General features: G+C 38.4%; 1 protein-coding gene across 1 annotated transcript in view; it reads right to left on the reverse strand.

Moving 5' to 3' along the window:
- Nf1 (neurofibromin 1) overlaps positions 1–19,440 on the reverse strand; it is a 666,749-nt gene that overhangs the window by 185,346 nt on the left and 461,963 nt on the right. The window contains exon 35 of the mRNA XM_068225031.1: positions 16,634–16,817. Coding sequence (XP_068081132.1) covers positions 16,634–16,817 — 184 coding nt within the window. The remainder of the gene's footprint in view (positions 1–16,633; positions 16,818–19,440) is intronic.

The following is a 19,440-nucleotide window of genomic DNA, read 5'->3' on the forward strand; positions in this document are numbered from 1 at the left end:
TGTAAATATGTAAATTTAAAATTGTCTACATACATGTAAATATTCAGTAGAGTTTATGTACACATACATGTGAAGATGAGGCACTTTCATGTACGTGGGGCTTGCCCTTTCTCCATCTACCACCCCTAAATTGTACATGTACAATTTAAGGAAAATAAATAATAATAATAATAATAATAATAATAATAATAATAATAATAATAATAATAATAATAATAATAATAATAATAATAATAATAATAATAATAATAACAATAATAATAATAATAATAATAATAATAATTTGCGGTCAAGAACACCTCCCACTTGTATGCAGATTACTCCCGAGCACCAATCAACGCAATTATAATTTGCATGTAAGTACCAGAACTGGACTGTGGACCGATGGTCAATAGTGCTCGTCACAGACGAGTTGCAATTTCGTCTCCCGCCACCTGATGGCAGAGTATGGAGAGAGGCTGGGGAGCAATATTCACCCTGTAATATCTCCGAGAGAACACGTTTAAAGGGGGCCCCCTTTGACCAAGTGAATTGGCCGTGTGGTTAGGGATGCACAGATGTGAGCTTGCATTGGGAGATAATGGGTTCAAACTCCACTGTCGGCAGCCCTGAAGATGGTTTTCCGCAGTTTATCATTTTCACACCAGGCAAATGCTGGTGCTGTACCTTAATTAAGGCCATGACTACTTCCTTCTCTCTCCTAGTCCTTCACTATCTCTACCTGTGTCAGTGCAACATCAAGCAACTTGTAAAAAAAAAAAAAATGACTGTTATGCCTTTCAACGTTCAGTCTGCAAGCCTCTGTTAATTTACTAAACATCGCCACAATCCTCTATCTGCAACCAGTGCTATGGCCTCATTTAGTTCTATACCTCTTTAAATCGTTAGAAACTGAGCCTAACCACCGTCTCTTGGTCTCCCTCTACTTCTCTTACTCTCCAAAACAATCCAATATTCTCCTAGGTAATCTATCCTCCTCCTTTCACCTCATATGACCCCACCACTGAAGCCGGTTTCTGGGTACAGCTTCATCCACACAGTTCATTCCTAACTTTGCCGTTATCTCCTCATTCAGAGTACCCTCCTGCCACTGTTCCCACCTGTTTGTACCAGCAATCATCCTCGCTACTTTCATGTCTCAACAAATTAATCTAAAAAGCCACCTAATCGATACTTTATTTCTTTTGCCTTTGGCAAACTTAAAAATACATTAACAAACACAGTACATGTTTCGACCACTTAATGGTCATCTTCAGCTGTATATAAAAAATTCTTAGATGATAACATTTAAAAGCAAGCACATTTTTAAGCATATTTTTAAGTTTGCCAAAGGCAAAAGAAATAAAGTATCAATTAGGTGGCTTTTTAGATTAATTTGTTGATTATATTCATCGATACGGCCATGAAGTGGACAGCTTGCAATACTTTCATGTCTGTTACTTCTAACTTATGAATAAGATATCCTGAGTCCACCCAGCTTTCGCTCCCGTAAGGTAAAGTTGGTCTGAAGACAGACCAATGAAAAGATAGTTTCGTCCGGGAGCCGACTTCTTTCTTACAGAATACTGTTGATCGCAACTGCGAGCTCATTGCATTAGCTTTACTGCACCTTGATTCAATCTCACTATATTAGCATCCTGGGAGAACACACATCCTAAATACTTGAAATTATCTTGTAAAAAAAGATGACTCTGTCATGGTTTGGGACAGTCTCAGCTTTGAGACCTGAACAGAACTTGCCATTATTAATGGAGGTGCTTTGAATGCAGATCGATACAATGAGGTGCTGTTAACAGAACATATAAACCCATTTGCTCCATTTGTTGGCAAAATCTTCAGAGTGATGTTGACAGCACCTACCCCCAGGTCGCATTTGTGTGTTGGGAATTTCTCTGCGATGTCGGGATACAATCCCTGAAGTGGCCAGCACAAAGCACAGAACTCTATCTCCCTGAGCACCTAGGGGATATGCTTGGGAAAGGTGTCCAACATCAACATTCTGAACAAAATGAGAGCATCACTATTAGAGGAGTAGATGAGCATTACTCAGAAAATGATGAAGAACCTTGTAGGTAGTGTGCCGTGATGCATGTAGTCAGTCTATCATCACTGCCAGGGGGTGAGAAAAGTGGTCAGTGACAGCAACAAAACATTCAGTTGCAAATTGGTGAATTAAGAAAAGTCAGTGTAACTTTTATTCTAATCAGTGATATTCAGTGAAAATGCAAAAATTTGCAAGTTTTGAAAGATGTCATAAGTCAATGTAAATAGTCAATGCAATCAATTGTGTATGTCTATATATCTAACCCTTAGTCACATTTTACTGATCGGGCAATTCAGTGTGTTGTGTAATCAATAAAGAAACAAGGTTTCAGGTAAATAAATGTGCAAACCTACAACCTCCAGTCAACCAGGTCAGGGATGGGATGAATGAAGCCCCCAACTTGCAGCGAGGATATGAATTGTGCCGGCTGTCGAGGCCTGTTGCACTCCTCTGGGGCAATGATTAATGACTGACGGATGAATTGAAATGATAGTGAAGAGTGTTGCTGGAATGAATGATGACAGGGAAAACTGGAGTACCTACAGAAAAACATGTCCCGCCTCCGCTTTGTCCAGCACAAATCTCACATGGAGTGATCGGGATTTGAACAATGGTATCCAGCGGTGAGAGGCCGGCGCGCTGCCACCTGAGCCACGGAGGCTCTCTTTCAGGTAAATAAATGTAATTCTTTTTTTTTTAGCTGGCATCATCCATTCTTTTCTTGCTGGTTGCATAGTTTTTGACATATACATCTTACAAAAGAGAAATATTTTCAAAATAACCTCTATTTAGCAGAAGACACAAGGACAGAATTGTCAGGTGGATTCAAAAAGAGACTGTGCTAACAGGTGGATGAACAAGAACATTATCATGTGGAAGAGGGGAATCATCATATGGTCAGGTTGGGTGGGCTTCCATGACCCTCACTCTCGATTGTTTAACCTTAAAACAGGTTGGAAGACGAGGTAAAGTGATCAAAATTTCAGCACTAAAAGTAATTATGAGTACGGAGGACAGAAATATAAATGGGAATGGAGAAGAGGGATGAGCTCTGGCAAAATCAGAACATTTGATGCGTATCATTGTTAGCAATTTATAATGAAATAACAAATAGGTGAGAAGTCTGGTATCATTGTTGCCAGAATACATATTTATCTTTCTTACAGACTCAATAGTTAGTGGCAGATGATAATGATGATGATGATAATAATACACAGTTCAAAAAAAGTAGGGGAACATGTTTTGTAATGTCTGGTATGTGAAAGTTAATTTGGTAGATGGGGTTCCAATGGTCGTACAGCATACCTTGAAACCGTAACTACTCAGAGTATGTCAAATCGAAGTTATACTCCATCTGTAGGCGTAGTCATGCATTAAACTGTCAAGTGACCCCTCAAAACAAAGTGAATAGCAGTGCGTCCGTGTGTCATTGTGATGTACACAGACTACTGCGGTCATTTGAGCACATTGTACGTAAACCAGCACATCCCATGAGACATCTTAACAATGTGTAAGTCGCATGGGCTGTCACTTTGATTCAGGAAAGATGGACTTTCTGTCGTGTTGCTGTGGATTTCAATGTGTCTCTGTCAGTTATTCAACACTTGTGGGATCACTAGAATGAGAAAGGCCAGTTCACAAGGAGGGTTGGACAAGGTCGTGGCCACATGATAACCCCATAGGATGACCAATATCTGACCATCTGTGTGTTGCAGCGTCGTTCAGCAACTGCCAGAGAACTGCAACAAGACCTCAGGAAGGTCACTGGAGTCACGGTGTCTGACCAGAGAGTAAGGAACAAGATAAGAGAAGTGTACTTACGACCCAAACGTCCTGTTCGAGTGCCCCGTTTAACACAGCAACATCGCGGAGATTGCCTTCTGTTTGCCCATACCCACGTCAACTGGCAACTTCGCCAATGGAGACCTGTGTTGTTCACAGACGAGTCCAGATTTCCTCTGCACAGTGCGATGGATGTCGACGTGTATGGAGACGCTATGGTGAGCAGTACAGGCCAAATGTTGTCCAGGAAGGCGACCAATTCGGACAAGGTTTGTGATGGTGTGGGTTGGCATCAGTACTGATGACCGTACGGATCTTGTCATCGTCCGTGGTAATCATACCACTGCGGCGTACTTCCAGCAGATACTGCTACAGCATATGTTGGTTGCTGCATACGGTGTTGGCCCTGAATTCGTACTCATGCATGACAATGCCAGAGCTCATGTAGCACGCATCACCAGAGCTGTCTTGCGAGAACTGGATATTCAAGAGATGGAATGGCCAACAGTGAGTCCCGACCTTAACCCCATCGAGCATGTGTGGGATAGGCTTGACAGTAGTGTTCGTGGGCGTCATGTTCTACCACAGACTCTCCAAGACCTCGAACAGCCTCTAATTGAAGAATGGGACCTGATACCGCAACGTGACCTCCGTCGACTTATACGGAGCATGCCACATAGGTGCCAAGCTGTGATAAATGCTCGTGGAGGACATACACCATACTGAAGCTTTCCAACTGTGATAAAATCCACCCTGGAGGACTGTTATCACTTTGGTTTTCGCCCTATTTGGTCATTTCCGTTTGTGTTCTGACAATGAACGCGAATCCATCGATGTTCATCTGTATACTTCAACGGTAAAGAATAAAGGTTTAGTTGGTAATATACCTGGGTGTGAGGTATTGTTTTGTGGAGCATGGCATATGTTAAAAAACATGTTCCCCTATTTTTTTAAGTATGTAATAATAATAATAATAATAATAATAATAATAATAATAATAATAATAATAATAATAATAATAATTAGGGGATCCGTGCTGCTCAGCAACATTCCTTATAAATTCTTGTAGGTAAGGTAACTAGTCTTGATATGCCTGTCGCAGGCATATTGTATATTGTTTTGCCTGCCCTTTTCAATAGTTTTATGAACATTATTTTATTTTTTATTTTTTTGCTAGTTGCTTTACGTTGCACCGACACAGATAGGTCTTACAGCGACGATGGGACAGGAAAGGGCTAGGAGTTGGAAGGAAGCAGCCGTGGCTTTAATTAAGGAACAGCCCCAGCATTTGCCTGGTGTGAAAATGGGAAACCACGGAAAACCATTTTCAGGGCTGCCGACAGTGGGGTTCGAACCTACTATCTCCTGAATACTGGATACTGACCGCACTTAAGCGTGCAGCTATCAAGCTCGGTTATGAACATTTAATACCGGTAATGTAGTTTATAACAATTCTTTCCATACAATATTCTCTGTACTTCGACTATTCGGCCGTATCTGGATCTTAACATTTTCAAACGATTTTGCCCGAGATAGTGTAACATACAATTGGCCGTGGCTGAATACTGGTTCGGGTAAGTAGACTACCCACTTTTTCAAGAGTTTGTCCCTGCGCTTTATTAATGGTCATACAGAAGGCTAGTCGACTTGGTATCTTCCTGTCTGTACGTACGTAGACTGCTTTCTCTTAGCAGCAGGTAAATAATTAGGAATGTTCTGCCATCTGCTAGTATATTCAGAAGCTGGGGAATGTTAGAAAATCAAAGAGTATCTAGCAGAGAATAGTGTTCTTCCATCATCAGAGGAAGTGTATACTCTCTGGCTTCACAGGTGGTAATCAAACACTACTGCATGCATGAACATTAATAAGGATGAAGTTCACATATATAAAAATATCAAAGAAAGCATTAGTCGCTTAGCAACCTGCTAAGTGCAGAATGCATTGTGGGTAAGGCTAAGCCTTCACCTGAAATTATTGGAGTGATCATTTAATGATTTCATTTTACGATTACTCAAATTTGGCTGAACTTGGAGACCTATCAACGTCTCATAATTCCTCGTGGGTAATTCCGGAGAGAATATAATAGAAATGAAGCAAACTGGTCCAATAGAATGGACAGATACATTTGCCAAAGTTGTTTTTAGTAAACTATTTTAATATATAGATAATAATAATTGTACCAGGAGGTACACCCCAACGCCGCACATTTAAATCTAGCGCCTAAATGAACTCCCCTATTGGTGAAACAGTGAAACTGAAACTATACCAACTTAGAAAATTACTCAGAAGATGTCACCACTAAAACACGATGTAATTTTGTTATTGTGAAGTTTCCTGAACTGACTGTATTTCTACTAGTTTTATTTGCTATCCATCAAGAAGTTTGGACATTCTTCCATAGATGTCACTACTAAAAACTATGATCATGCACCCTGGTGCGAGGCATAAGAACTTATAATTCAAAGAAGTTTTGTATTTGTAAGTTTTTTTTCCTGATTGATGTTCATTTATTTTTGGGTTGGCAATATTTCCTTTTTACTTCTGCCAGTTTTGAATCTAGCCAATCCCTAATTTCTGTAATTAATTTTCTACCAATTACAGTCTTCTTCTTCTTCTTCTTCTTCTTCTTCTTCGATTTTGAGTGTAACTTTTAAAGTGACCAATAAACGTGAGAGGGCGTGGCTAGTTTAATCTTGAATCCTTTATTTGTAAAGTGTGGTATTGTTTTATTTGAAACGACCTAACCTGTACAGTGTAATATTTGTAACATATGTATTTGTAAAAAGTAGATTTCAGTTCTGTACTTAATGGAAATATCCAGAAAGTTACATGAATTTTTGTACAGAGTGTGTTGCCTTTTGTTGGTTATGTGTTCTAGAGGGCATTTTCTAACTATTCTGGAAATGGAAGATTCGCGAACGTGCGTATTCGTGAAGTTTAGTTAAAGTTCGCGACTGAAAGTAGGAATTGTGATTGGTGAAACTAGGTGTGGATAGGCGGACTCATGCATTCTGATTGGCTACTCCAAGGCCAGGGTTTACCTATATATAGAGAGCGAATCTGCGTTCGTAATAATTTGGTCTGATTTGTCTGTCTTGGTCTGTCTGAAGTTTTACGTCGTGTGCGACGCTTCGCTACCGGGATGCGCCACCTTCGGGTAAGCACTCATGAATTCCGTTCCGGCTAAAATTTCCGTAATGTTCGGTTGCTATTTTGTATAGGAGTCTGCCCTAGCCTAACTTAGATTCTCCAAATTAATTATTTAAGATGCCTTAGCTTTTCAGCTGTGCTTGCCTGTTGGTTTTTGAGGCATTCCCATTTCTTATTTCACTAAATATGTAGATTGTAATTTAATATATTTACCTTGGGGTTTGCCTCTGGTAGTTCAGTGTCTCTTGATGTACACTAGAGTTTTGGAGAGTATGTTTACTTCACTGTAAATTGATCGTACAACTGGATTTGTAACTAGATGATAGTTGGTTTGAAATATTGAACTTGTGCCAAGACATTATCAAAGAACCTCTAAGTTATGTGTACCACAGAGCATATAGTTCGTAAGTTGCAAGTTGGCGGATTTTGTTCGGAATGTTTTTGTAAAATCCATTTGTGAATAATATTTTTCCAATCTAAGGATCACGGTTGATTTATTTCGGAATCTGCAATCTAAGCCATGTCCATGCCCACGGTAGGTCCTAGCTGTTTCCACTTTCCTGGTTTATTGTCCACTAGTTGGCCCTACTGATATTTACGTATGTTATGGTCGGCGGAGATCCGCGTAATTTCACCCAATGTTTCTCTGAGTGTGTAGCGGTTTCTGATATTGTGTAGTTGCTCTTACCTTCCCCCCTTTACTGTTTTAGTGCTTTGTTTTGTGTTACCACTGTTGTAAAGGTTACACTATTCACCCAGGCACATTCTTCACCTCTGTGTTCCACAGATACCCCGGAATAATAATAATAATAATCATCATCATTATCATTATAGACTGTTATGCCTTTCAGCGTTCAGTCTGCAAGCCTCTGAGAATTTACTAAACGTCGCCACAATCCTCGATTTGCAACTAGTGTTGTGGCCTCATTTAGTTCTATACCTCTTATCTTTAAATCGTTAGAAACCGAGTCTAACCATCGTCGTCTTGGTCTCCCTCTACTTCTCTTACCCTCCATAACAGAGTCCATTATTCTCCTAGGTAACCTATCCTCCTCCATTCACCTCACGACCCCACCACCGAAGCCGGTTTATGCGTACAGCTTCATCCATAGAGTTCATTCCTAAATTAGCCTTTATCTCCTCATTCCGAGTACCATCCTGCCATTGTTCCCACCTGTTTGTACCAGCAATCATTCTTGCTACTTTCATGTCTGTTACTTCTAACTTATGAATAAGATATCCTGAGTCCACCCAGCTTTCGCTCCCGTAAAGCAAAGTTGGTCTGAAAACAGACCAATGTAAAGATAGTTTCGTCTGGGAGCTGACTTCCTTCTTACAGAATACTGCTGATCGCAACTGCGAGCTCACTGCATTAGCTTTACTACACCTTGATTCGATCTCACTTACTATATTACCATCCTGGGAGAACACACAACCTAAATACTTGAAATTATCGACCTGTTCTAGCTTTGTATCACCAATCTGACATTCAATTCTGTTGAATTTCTTACCTACTGACATCAATTTAGTCTTCGAGAGGCTAATTTTCATACCATACTCATTGCACCTATTTTCAAGTTCCAAGATATCAGACTGCAGGCTTTCGGCACAGTCTGCCATTAAGACCAAGTCGTCAGCATAGGCCAAACTGCTTACTACATTTCCATCTAACTGAATCCCTCCCTGCCATTTTATGCCTTTCAGCAGATGATCCATGTAAACTACGAACAGCAAAGGTGAAAGATTACAGCCTTGTCTAACTCCTGTAAGTACCCTGAACCAAGAACTAATTCTACCATCAATTCTCACTGAAGCCCAATTGTCAACATAAATGCCTTTGATTGATTTTAATAATCTACCTTTAATTCCATAGTCCCCCAGTATGGCGAACATCTTTTCCCTCGGTACCCAGTCATATGCTTTCTCTAGATCTACAAAACATAAACACAACTGCCTATTCCTCTCGTAGCATTTTTCAATTACCTGGCGCATACTGAAAATCTGATCCTGACAGCCTCTCTGTGGTCTGAAACCACACTGGTTTTCATCCAAACTTCCTCTCAACGACTGATCGCACCCTCCCTTCCTAGATGCCAGTGAATACTTTGCCTGGTATACTAATCAATGAGATACCTCGATAGTTGTTGCAATCTTTCCTGTTCCCTTGCTTATAGATAGGTGCAATTACTGCTTTTGTCCAATCTGAAGGTACCTTGCCAACACTCCACGCTAATTTTACTACTCTATGAAGCCATTTCATCCCTGCCTTCCCACTATACTTCACCATTTCAGGTCTAATTTCATCTATTCCTGCTGCCTTATGACAATGGAGTTTATTTACTATCCTTTCCACTTCCTCAAGCATAATTTCACCAACATCCTTTTCCTCCTCCCCATGAGCTTGGCTGTTTGCAACACCACCATGATGATTTCCTTTTACATTGAGAAGATGTTCAAAATATTCCCTCCACCTCTCCAGTGATTCCCTGGGATCTATTATGAGTTCACCTGAATTACTCAAAACACTGTTCATTTCCTTTTTCTCTCCCTTCTTAAGATTCTTTATTACTGTCCAGAAAGGTTTTCCTGCTGCTTGACCTAGCCTTTCCAGGTTATTACCAAAATCTTCCCATGACTGCTTTTTGGATTCAACAACTATTTGTTTCGCTCTGTTTCTTTCATCTACGTACAAAGCCCTGTCTGCCTCAGCCCTTGTTTGGAGTCATTTCTGATAAGCCTTCTTTTTACATTTACAAGCTGCTCTCACTTCATCATTCCACCAAGATGTTCGCCTTTTCCCATCTTTACACACAGTTGTTCCTAGGCATTCCCTTGCTGTTTCTACTACAGCATCCCTGTATGCCAACCATTCACTTTCTATATCCTGAACCTGCTTACTGTCTACTGTTCGAAACTTCTCACTAATCATATCCATGTACTTCTGTCTAATTTCCTCGTCCTGGAGATTTTCTACCCTTATTCGTTTGCAGACAGATTTCACTTTCTCTACCCTAGGCCTAGAGATACTTAGTTCACTACAGATCAGATAGTGGTCTGTATCATCGAAAAATCCGCGAAAAACTCGTACATTCCTAACAGATTTCCTGAATTCAAAGTCTGTTAAGATATAGTCTATTATGGATCTGGTACCCCTAGCCTCCCATGTGCAGCGGTGAATAGCCTTATGCTTGAAGAATGTATTTGTAACAGCTAAACCCATACTAGCACAGAAGTCCAGCAAACGCTTCCCATTCCCATTAGCTTCCATATCTTCCCCACATTTAACAATCACCCTTTCGTATCCTTCAGTTCTATTCCCAACTCTCACATTGAAATCGCCCATTAGCACTATTCTATCCTTGCTGTTGACCCTGACCACGATGTCACTCAATGCTTCATAAAACTTGTCCACTTCATCCTCATCTGCACCCTCACATGGTGAATACACGGACACAATTCTAGTCCTAATTTCTGCAACTGACAAATCTACCCACATCATTCGCTCATTTACGTGCCTAACAGAAAGTATGTTGCGTGCAATGGTATTCCTGATAAAGAGCCCTACCCCAGACTCTGCCCTTCCCTTTCTAACACCCGTCAAGTACACTTTATAATCTCCTTATCTCTTCCTCATTATCTCCCCTTACCCGAATATCACTTATTCCTAGCACATCCAGATGCATCCTCTTTGCTGACTCAGCCAGTTCTACCTTCTTTCTTCCATAAGCCCCATTAATATTGATAGCTCCCCATTGAATTCCATTTCGTTCGCCAGGTTGTTTCCAAGGAGTCCCTCGCCTGTCAAATGGGAGTGGGACTCCATTACTCCCATAGGTCCGAGGCTTGCTTAAAGTGTTCTGAGCTCGGTAAATTCATGAAGCAGGATGCTGCCCTACTTGCACATAGTCCAAGTGAGGATCTCTCCTCTAATGGGTTATGGACCACCGGTGAATTGTATAGTCCTAGCCGCCTGAGCACAAGGAGGGCCACAACTCAGAATATGTCCGAGATGCCCACTCCCATTCCATAGCAACTGGTATCCCGACTCTCAGGACCACTTACTAGGCCACTCAGCCGTTGCCCATGGTTCACGAACTAGGACGTGACTACAGTAACCCACAAACATGATTATTATTATAATAATAATAATAATAATAATAATAATAATAATAATAATAATAATAATAATAATAATAATAATAATAATAATTCAGTAACATAAGAGCTAGGGAAGCAGCTGGGAATGAAGATGCATCTATGGTAGGTACAAGGGCAACACACAGAAAGTTGGACAAAAATCTCAATTCAGCAAGCAGGGAATAACATGTACTTAGAATCAGCAAGGAATAACAATAATACTAATGAAGAGGACAAAGTTTCAAAGTCTGTTCTGAACGATAAACATGTGAATCAAGTTACAAGTGCGTTAATATTAAGATAAACCAGGCAAATAATAAAGCAATTATTCAATAACCTGTATGTGAACAAAGATGTAAAAGAAGGGACGATTAAATTTACACAAAATTCCAGCCACAGTAGTCAGATAACAAAGCATGAAAAGCCGAAGACACTTCAACAAAATATTGAACCCTATAGTAAAGAAAGGGGAAGAAAATAGGACGGCTGTGCAATAAGAGGAATCGTCTTGCAAAGAATCTATCTGTTTACAAGTAAATGAATGATAAGCACTTTAATTCTCATACAAAGTCGGCGTAAAGAATCACTCGGAATATTCCTAGTGTAACGGACTCTTCACCTCACCGGCAACTACTGTTATCAACCTCGCCACGCACATAACCTTTTTCTACAATTAATATGGACTTACCTTCATCTGGATACACACCACATTTTCTCTTCAACTGGAATTTATATACTTATGTGGATTTGCACACATCATACCTTGCACGAACTCTGCCTTATCCATATCTTATCCACCTTTCCGACCGACGATAAACTAACCTCCCTTTCGCTGCCTGACGTCATGTGACATCGTCCGCTTTGTCACGCATGCTCCACTAACTTCTGGAATATTCCAGACATATGTCTCATTATTCCACACTATAAATACCCGGCCTTCCTCTGAATGTGTTGAGATGGACTTTGGCCTGTGTGGAGGGAGGAACCTTTAACATCATCTCCGTCTTTAGCGACATGTGCCCTGGACTCTCCATTTTTGGGCAGAACTACTTGGTTCAAGATGAGGTATGACAAACTAAAAATGTCCTTATTGTAAATAATGCTGTGTTGCATTTGGAGCTATTTTATTTGCAAATTTTGACTGGGAGCAGTGCATTTCCAGGCCGAGATTTTACTTGCATTTTCAATTTCAAAGCCTCTATTGACTATCCAGTGACTGTTTGCTTTCAAAATGTGCGTGTGGTATATCCGCAACTCTGCGACTCCTATACACACTTGTGGTTAATGCTTCACCATGTATGTTTTGGTACACTTGGAGACTGTTTCATTATTGTATACAGTGACTTAAGCCAGTAGGACAATCTTTATTTGTGCCTATTTCGGGTGTTAATTGAAGAGGTGGCAACTTTCACAGGACATTAGACTTTGCTTAGTAGACTTCATGTTGGTATACTTCAATCTGGTAACTGCGAACATTCTTTCTTATTCTCGTTGTTCAACATTTTTCTTTAAACTGTATTCATCCCCTTTTTGTCCATCCCTTTCCTCTCCTGGCCCCTTCTTTATTTGCTTCCATTTTCTTGAATATTTTACTCTTGATGTAACTATTTGTATTATTTCTGGTTGGGAAAATTCCGTATTTGTACTGACTTCTATTCTTCTAATATTGTAAAAGTTTGATTTGATTTTTCTAATATATATATATTTCCAAATTTTTGTCTTGGTTTCTCTTCTATTTTCACCTGTCCCTTATTTCTCCTGCCATTTTCTTTTAGTTTTTTTTGAATATTATCTAGCATCGTTTCCACTGCGCTATCTGTGTTTATTCTGGAATGTTTATTTGAAGAACCCTTTTTACCACGGCCTCAATTCTCAATTTGGCATTTTTTTCATCGCGTAAATTTATTCCCTACTGTTTGTAAGCACTCGGTGTCACCGATACTTTGGATTTCCCTTGGCTGGATTTATGAATAAATATATTCATATATGCATATACCCCCATTGAGGGGTTATTACACTAGCCACATGTCAGTGGGAAGGTCTGCAGTTTATGTCCAAGACTTGCAAAGAACAAGCGCCACACTCACAGAAAATTATGGGCACATTAACACTTAAAGCCAGCCTAAGTGAACTCAAAACTTGGAGCCTGAAGGGCTCTGGGAGTCAAAGTCCCAACAAAATTTTTGATATTTTTATGGCTTTGCTCACCCATCTCACAATGGAGCAGTCCAGATGGTCAGAATAAAATAACACAGTGTAGATACACTCGATGAAGCAGGAGGCCTCCATACCACATAGGAGCCGAAACTGGAGTGAGGTGAAAGTGGAGCAGCTGGGTTTCTATAGTGACAATGAAGGAAAGCTCTAGAATATGTCGAAAAATAAAGTCCTTTCGAGAACATGCTGTGACGTCAAGATATGCAGCAAGGAGTTGCGTAGAGAAGAGGAGCATTAAGTTGATTGCTAGTGGCTGATGATAGCGGTGCGATGCGCAGATGACAAGGTAATTGAAGAAAATTATTAATATATTCTTCTGGATGTGGCGGGGAATGTTATACAGTGCGGTTAGGGGCGCGCAGCTGTAAACCAAATCAAAATCAAATCAAAATCTCTTTATTTGCAAATGAGGTGTCTACCTCGGTGGCAAATGGTACACTAAAATACATTATTGTCAAGCACTAAATATTAAATTAACAAGAGAAGAAAATTTTCCTATAATATAATATTATGCAATTTACGCTAACAATGTTTTCTATTAAACACACAGCTCATCCTTAATAAATTTATATTGTTTACAAAATTCTACTTATAATATCTCCTGTACTACTTACAAAATATAGTCAACTGATATACAGTATGTGGAATTACTTCAAATGATACTATACAACTGGTATAAGATTAATATTTACATTGCATTTATTTATTTACTTTTTTTTTTTACCCGTTCTGGATCCTAAGTAGCATAACGACCTGCTGCGTCTTAACCAGAGCCCCTTTTGCCACCACTTTTCAGAGTTCCTGAAGGGCCTTCACAGCTACCGTAGCGGTCCCAGGGCCCTCGAAGTCCCCACTGTACTTCACCCCTACTTTGGCTGTCCAAACTCCTTAGACCAGGGGATGGAATTAATTTATTCACACACATTTTTTTTATTTACAATAACCTGCACTGGTCGAATGCCCTCTAACACTTCATTTATATTCTCTGTTGCTGTTTATTCTCTTCTTGAATATCTGTACAGATTTTGGAAAAGGATCAAACACTACCCCTGGTAAACTGTTCCACTCCTTCACACCCTTCCCAATGAATGAAAATTTACCCCAATTGCTTCTGCTAAAATTCCTTCTAATTTTATATTTGTGGTCAGTCCTGCCGATATAATTATTTTCCAACTGAAGCCTCTCACGGATATCTTCCCATGCTTCTTCTCCTGTATAGGCTCTATATAATCCTGTAAGTCTAGTTTTCTCCCTTCTCTTACTTAAAGTTTCCCACCCAAGTTCCTTTAATATTTCTGATACACTACTCTTTCTCCTGAAATCCCCTGTTACAAATCTTGCTGCTTTCCTCTGCACACTATCTATTTCTTTTATTAGGTATTCTTGGTGAGGATCCCAAACACTGTTTGCATATTCCAATAATGGACGAACCATACTCAAGTAACTTTTTTCTTTTAATTCTTTGTTGCATCCTTTAAGTAGCCTCATTATGACATGTAACGATCTGTATGCTTTCCCAACAATGTCATCCATATGACCCTTCCAGTGCAAATTACTTTCAAATCTCACACCTAAGTATTTGCACTTGCCATCTTTTGGGATAACTACCTCATCCAAAGTATATTCAAATTCAGTTTTAAAGCTCCTGTTTGTAAAAGTTGTAACAGTTGATTTGCCTCCATTAACCTTCATATTATTTTCTTCAACCCATTGTTGGATACTTTCAAGGTCCCTTTGTAATTCTGAACAATCCTCCATGTTGTTTATTTCCCTATAAACAATTATGTCATCTGCATACAATCTTATTTTTGATGTTATATTGTTCCCTAAATCATTTGCGTATATTAAGAAAAGTAACGGACCGATTATACTACCCTGTGGAATTCCCTTCCAAACTTTCTCTTCCTGAGATACATTATTTCCTACTTTGACTTTCTGAACCCTTGAATTTAGAAATGTTTTTATCCAACGTGTAACCCTTATGTCCAATCCTATTCCCTCCAATTTCTTTAATAATATTCCATGTTCCACTCTATCAAAGGCTTTGGAAAGATCTATGGCTATGCAATCTAACTGACCTCCTGAATCCAACTGATCTGATATGTCCTGCTGAAATCCCACCAGTTGTGCCTCACAAGAAAATTTCTTTCTAAATCCATACTGGCTCCTCATGAACCAATTTTTATCATCACATATTCCTCTGATGTACTTCGATATTAAACTCTCCAGTAAACTTTCGTTCGGAAAATAGTGGGTTCGAACCCCACTGTCGGCAGCCCTAAGGATGGTTTTCTGTGGTTTCCCATTTTCACACCCGTCAAATACTGAGGCTGGACCTTAATTATAGCAATGGCCACTTTTTTCCAACTCCTAGCCCTTTCCTATCCCATTGTCACCATAAGAGTTATCTCCCTATCTGTGTCAGTGCAACGTAAAGCCATGTTAGTCAGGGTTAGTCAGCCAACTGCAAAAAGAAAATGTCCATTACTTAGGTTTTTCATAATTATGTTAGTCAGGATTGGCTTTATCAAATATGCTATCATGATATTAAAATGTTCAAAATTATGTTTGAAATGTTTCAACATAAAGCCAACTGTTTTCTAAATTTCAATATATTTCAACACCCTTTTTAGCCCCACTTCCTCCTTTGAATCTCATGTCAGTAACCCCAACATCTAACTGAACATTATTCTAAAATATATACTACCACTTTCATATAATACTTGAAAGAAAAGAGAGAGAGAGAAAATAACTAAATTGGTGGTTTCTATGGTCTTTATAACCTTAGGGCATAGAAAGGTTTTTAAAAATATTTTTTTAAATTTTTGAATTATTTTAAAAATTAAGATTTTTTTGTCGAACAAAAGGGTAATTTTCATAATGTAGGCCCTACATACAAAACATACATTCTATTTATAGAGATGAATTAATTTTAATGACCTCATTCCAGGAGGCAACCTAGTCTCAACATCAATTACCCTAAGTACAAAATGTCTCAAGCAAAAGATACACAACGCAAATGAACACACATCCACCATACTGTTGAAAACAAAACATTCATACATCTGTCTATAGACCAGTAAATGTGATATCATCTCCAAATTTTCACTGTTTTCAAACCTGATGCTGTTAATATTTTTCTTGAAGTATTAAGAATATATACAAAACAGAGTAAACTGGTGACCTATTACAATTTACTGTTTATAAAAATATATTTCTGAGAAAATATGAAAGAATACTAGGCAACTGAAAAATATCAATGTATTTCTTAGATTAATGAATAAAATTGATTAAATAATTACCTGACTAGGTTGGCCAACCATGGAGTCATATATTCAAGACACAAATGTTTCAGTTCAATATTAGACCCTCTAAATCCCTGAATACATTCTTCAAGAAACTCCAAAGTTAGATGAGGTTCGTTAGTAGCCAGTTTCTCACTCACCGACTTGATGAATATGGTATTGTTGGAGGGAATGCATAGACCTGTAAAATCATGTGAAGACATTTAGTAATGGATTACAATGTTAAACATCAACAATGAAATATTTGCATTTTACCATAACATATCATACCTACCTACCTACCTACCTACCTACCTACCTACCTGCATACCGTACATACATACATACATACATACATACATACATACATACATACATACATACATACAAACCAACCATGACTTTTCTGTGTGAGTGTTGGATGTTTGATGACCAATTCCTATTTGTGGACATAAAGTAGTAAACTATCGCTAGTTACTGTAACTGAAAATTGTGGACTAAAAAACTTTTTTTTTTAGAATGAAGTGCAGACAAGTGAAGCAAAATATGCATGGAATAATCACACCGGGTAACAGCTGATGTCTTATGTCATAATGTATTAAACTGACTGTCCTATTTTGTGATCGTTCCTTTGTGATAATCCTCTTCACAATTTTGTTTGTTGATATGGGCTGATGCCCACGCAGTTTTTCACCTTACAGCAATCGTAACAAAAACCACCACCACCGCCATTTAACAAGACTGAATAATATTTCCATGTTAGCAATGCTCGACATTGATATGGACTAGGGAACAACAGTCTCAATTCATGAATTCTGTTATCATAGTCTGTACGATAAAACTGTGTTAAGCATAAACGATCGGAAATTGTGTTCTATGTAACTTTCGTTTTGTAGTATTTATGGATAGCACTAATAACATACATATCTGAGAATTACTTTTTAGGCCTTCCCCTAAACTAACATTTCATTCAGTGTGAATAAAATTATTTATAGCCTAGACTTTAGCACCTTATTCTTAGCCATTACTCACTGATTTTTATTAAATTCTGTTCACCCATTTTCTCACAGCTTGGTTTCTATAATGAACAAAGCAACAAAAGTGTAAATTCATTAATATCTCTGTTATCATAGATGGGTGTGGTAAAACGGTATACAGTAATACATAAATGACTGGAAATTGTATTCGATAAAATGTAGCATTTACCAATAGGACTAATAACATAGATTTCTGAAAATTAAATTATTTATACCCTAAAGTGTAGTGCCTTACTGCCTGACTTTACATACCCAGCCATTCTGTTCAGCCATTTTCTTGCAATATACATACGTACATAAAAGGATGACGGAAAATTCAAAATTGCATTAACGTTTTACTGTGGACACGGCCAATACAGAAATACTGTTCTTTTTCATTCTGAGCAATGTACAGACAAAACTCTCATTTTGTATACTGTATACAGTATAGATCCGGACAGAAAAAATAACTGGAGCTATAATTCAAAACAGTAAATTAAATTAATAAAATCTGCACAATGGACCAGTGATTGAATCTGGCAGTTCCAACTTCCATGATGCATAATACTTTGAATAACACACCAGAGAAGTCTAGGTGAATGTTGTAATCGGTGCTATTAACGGCATTTTAAAGGAATCTTTTGGAGAAATGAATAAAGAAAATTATTAAAGCTCGACTTTAAAAAAAAAAAATATATATATTGACCATTACTAACATGACTCTGCAACAGTTTCCAACCCAGGTTGTGTCACTACACTACAGTGTAGTATAGTTAACATTGTGGGAGTGAATCGTCCAGCATCCCAACAATGGACCAGCACTAACATGGCTGTAAGTTGAATTTATGTCTTGAAATTCTGAAGATCCAAAGATATCCGGTGAGATACCAATAATATAAAGTGCAAGATAAAGCGAGGTGAATTTTGAAGTGAATTATTTGCAAGGAATTTGAAAGTGTGATAGTAATTTGGAGTATCTTCAAGACTAGTGTTTCATAATCCATAATCTTATTTATTCAAGCATGTGCACAAAAAAGCCATTGATGAAGTGTTATAATAAATTGAGTGTAATACAGTGTTAACTCCATCTATTTTAGTTTCAGGTAACTACTTTGGAAAAATGGAAGTGAATGTTATTGTGAAGGGAAAAGTTTTCAGGATCCTGTGCCAATGAAAAGATCGTGGCAAAGGTGAATGGACACTGTTTTGTAGGAGACCACAATGATTTGATTGCTAGTTACATCAGCAAGCAGTTCACATGTGCTTCTCAGAATAGACAGAGTCAAAAAGGCTCTCAAAACTCCATATATAGCTATGAATAGGCAAGACAAATATTTCACAATTAACATCAAAGGCAAGGACATTAATGTTCCCATTAACTGACTATAGCCTGCGTATTTACTAGTAGAAACAACAAATCAAAACAAAAAAGGAAACTCAAAGGATAAAATCACTACATCCTATTCCTGTTACTGAACAACCTGTTATGGTCCTGATCAGAGACTGGAAAAGGAGTTGCAAGGAAATGGACCAATCAAAACCTCACAAAGGGGTCGAATGATTGAATTTTCTGCCATATATATTCAGCAAGTACATTGTATTTAACCCTCCGCTGGGAGCGCCTTCTCTTGTAACATGAAAGGGCGCGTGGGCGTTTTTTCATTTTAATATTGGTTTCTTGTTTATTTATACCTGAATATTTTTATTTAGGGATGCTCTTAAAGAGTTTATTCATATATTTGAATTAAGAAACTCTATTTTTTATTTATATGCTGATACAAAGTTATGGTAACTTGACCATCGTATTAT

This window comes from Anabrus simplex, chromosome 1 (genome assembly GCF_040414725.1).
Source record: "Anabrus simplex isolate iqAnaSimp1 chromosome 1, ASM4041472v1, whole genome shotgun sequence".
Classification (NCBI taxonomy): domain Eukaryota; kingdom Metazoa; phylum Arthropoda; class Insecta; order Orthoptera; family Tettigoniidae; genus Anabrus; species Anabrus simplex.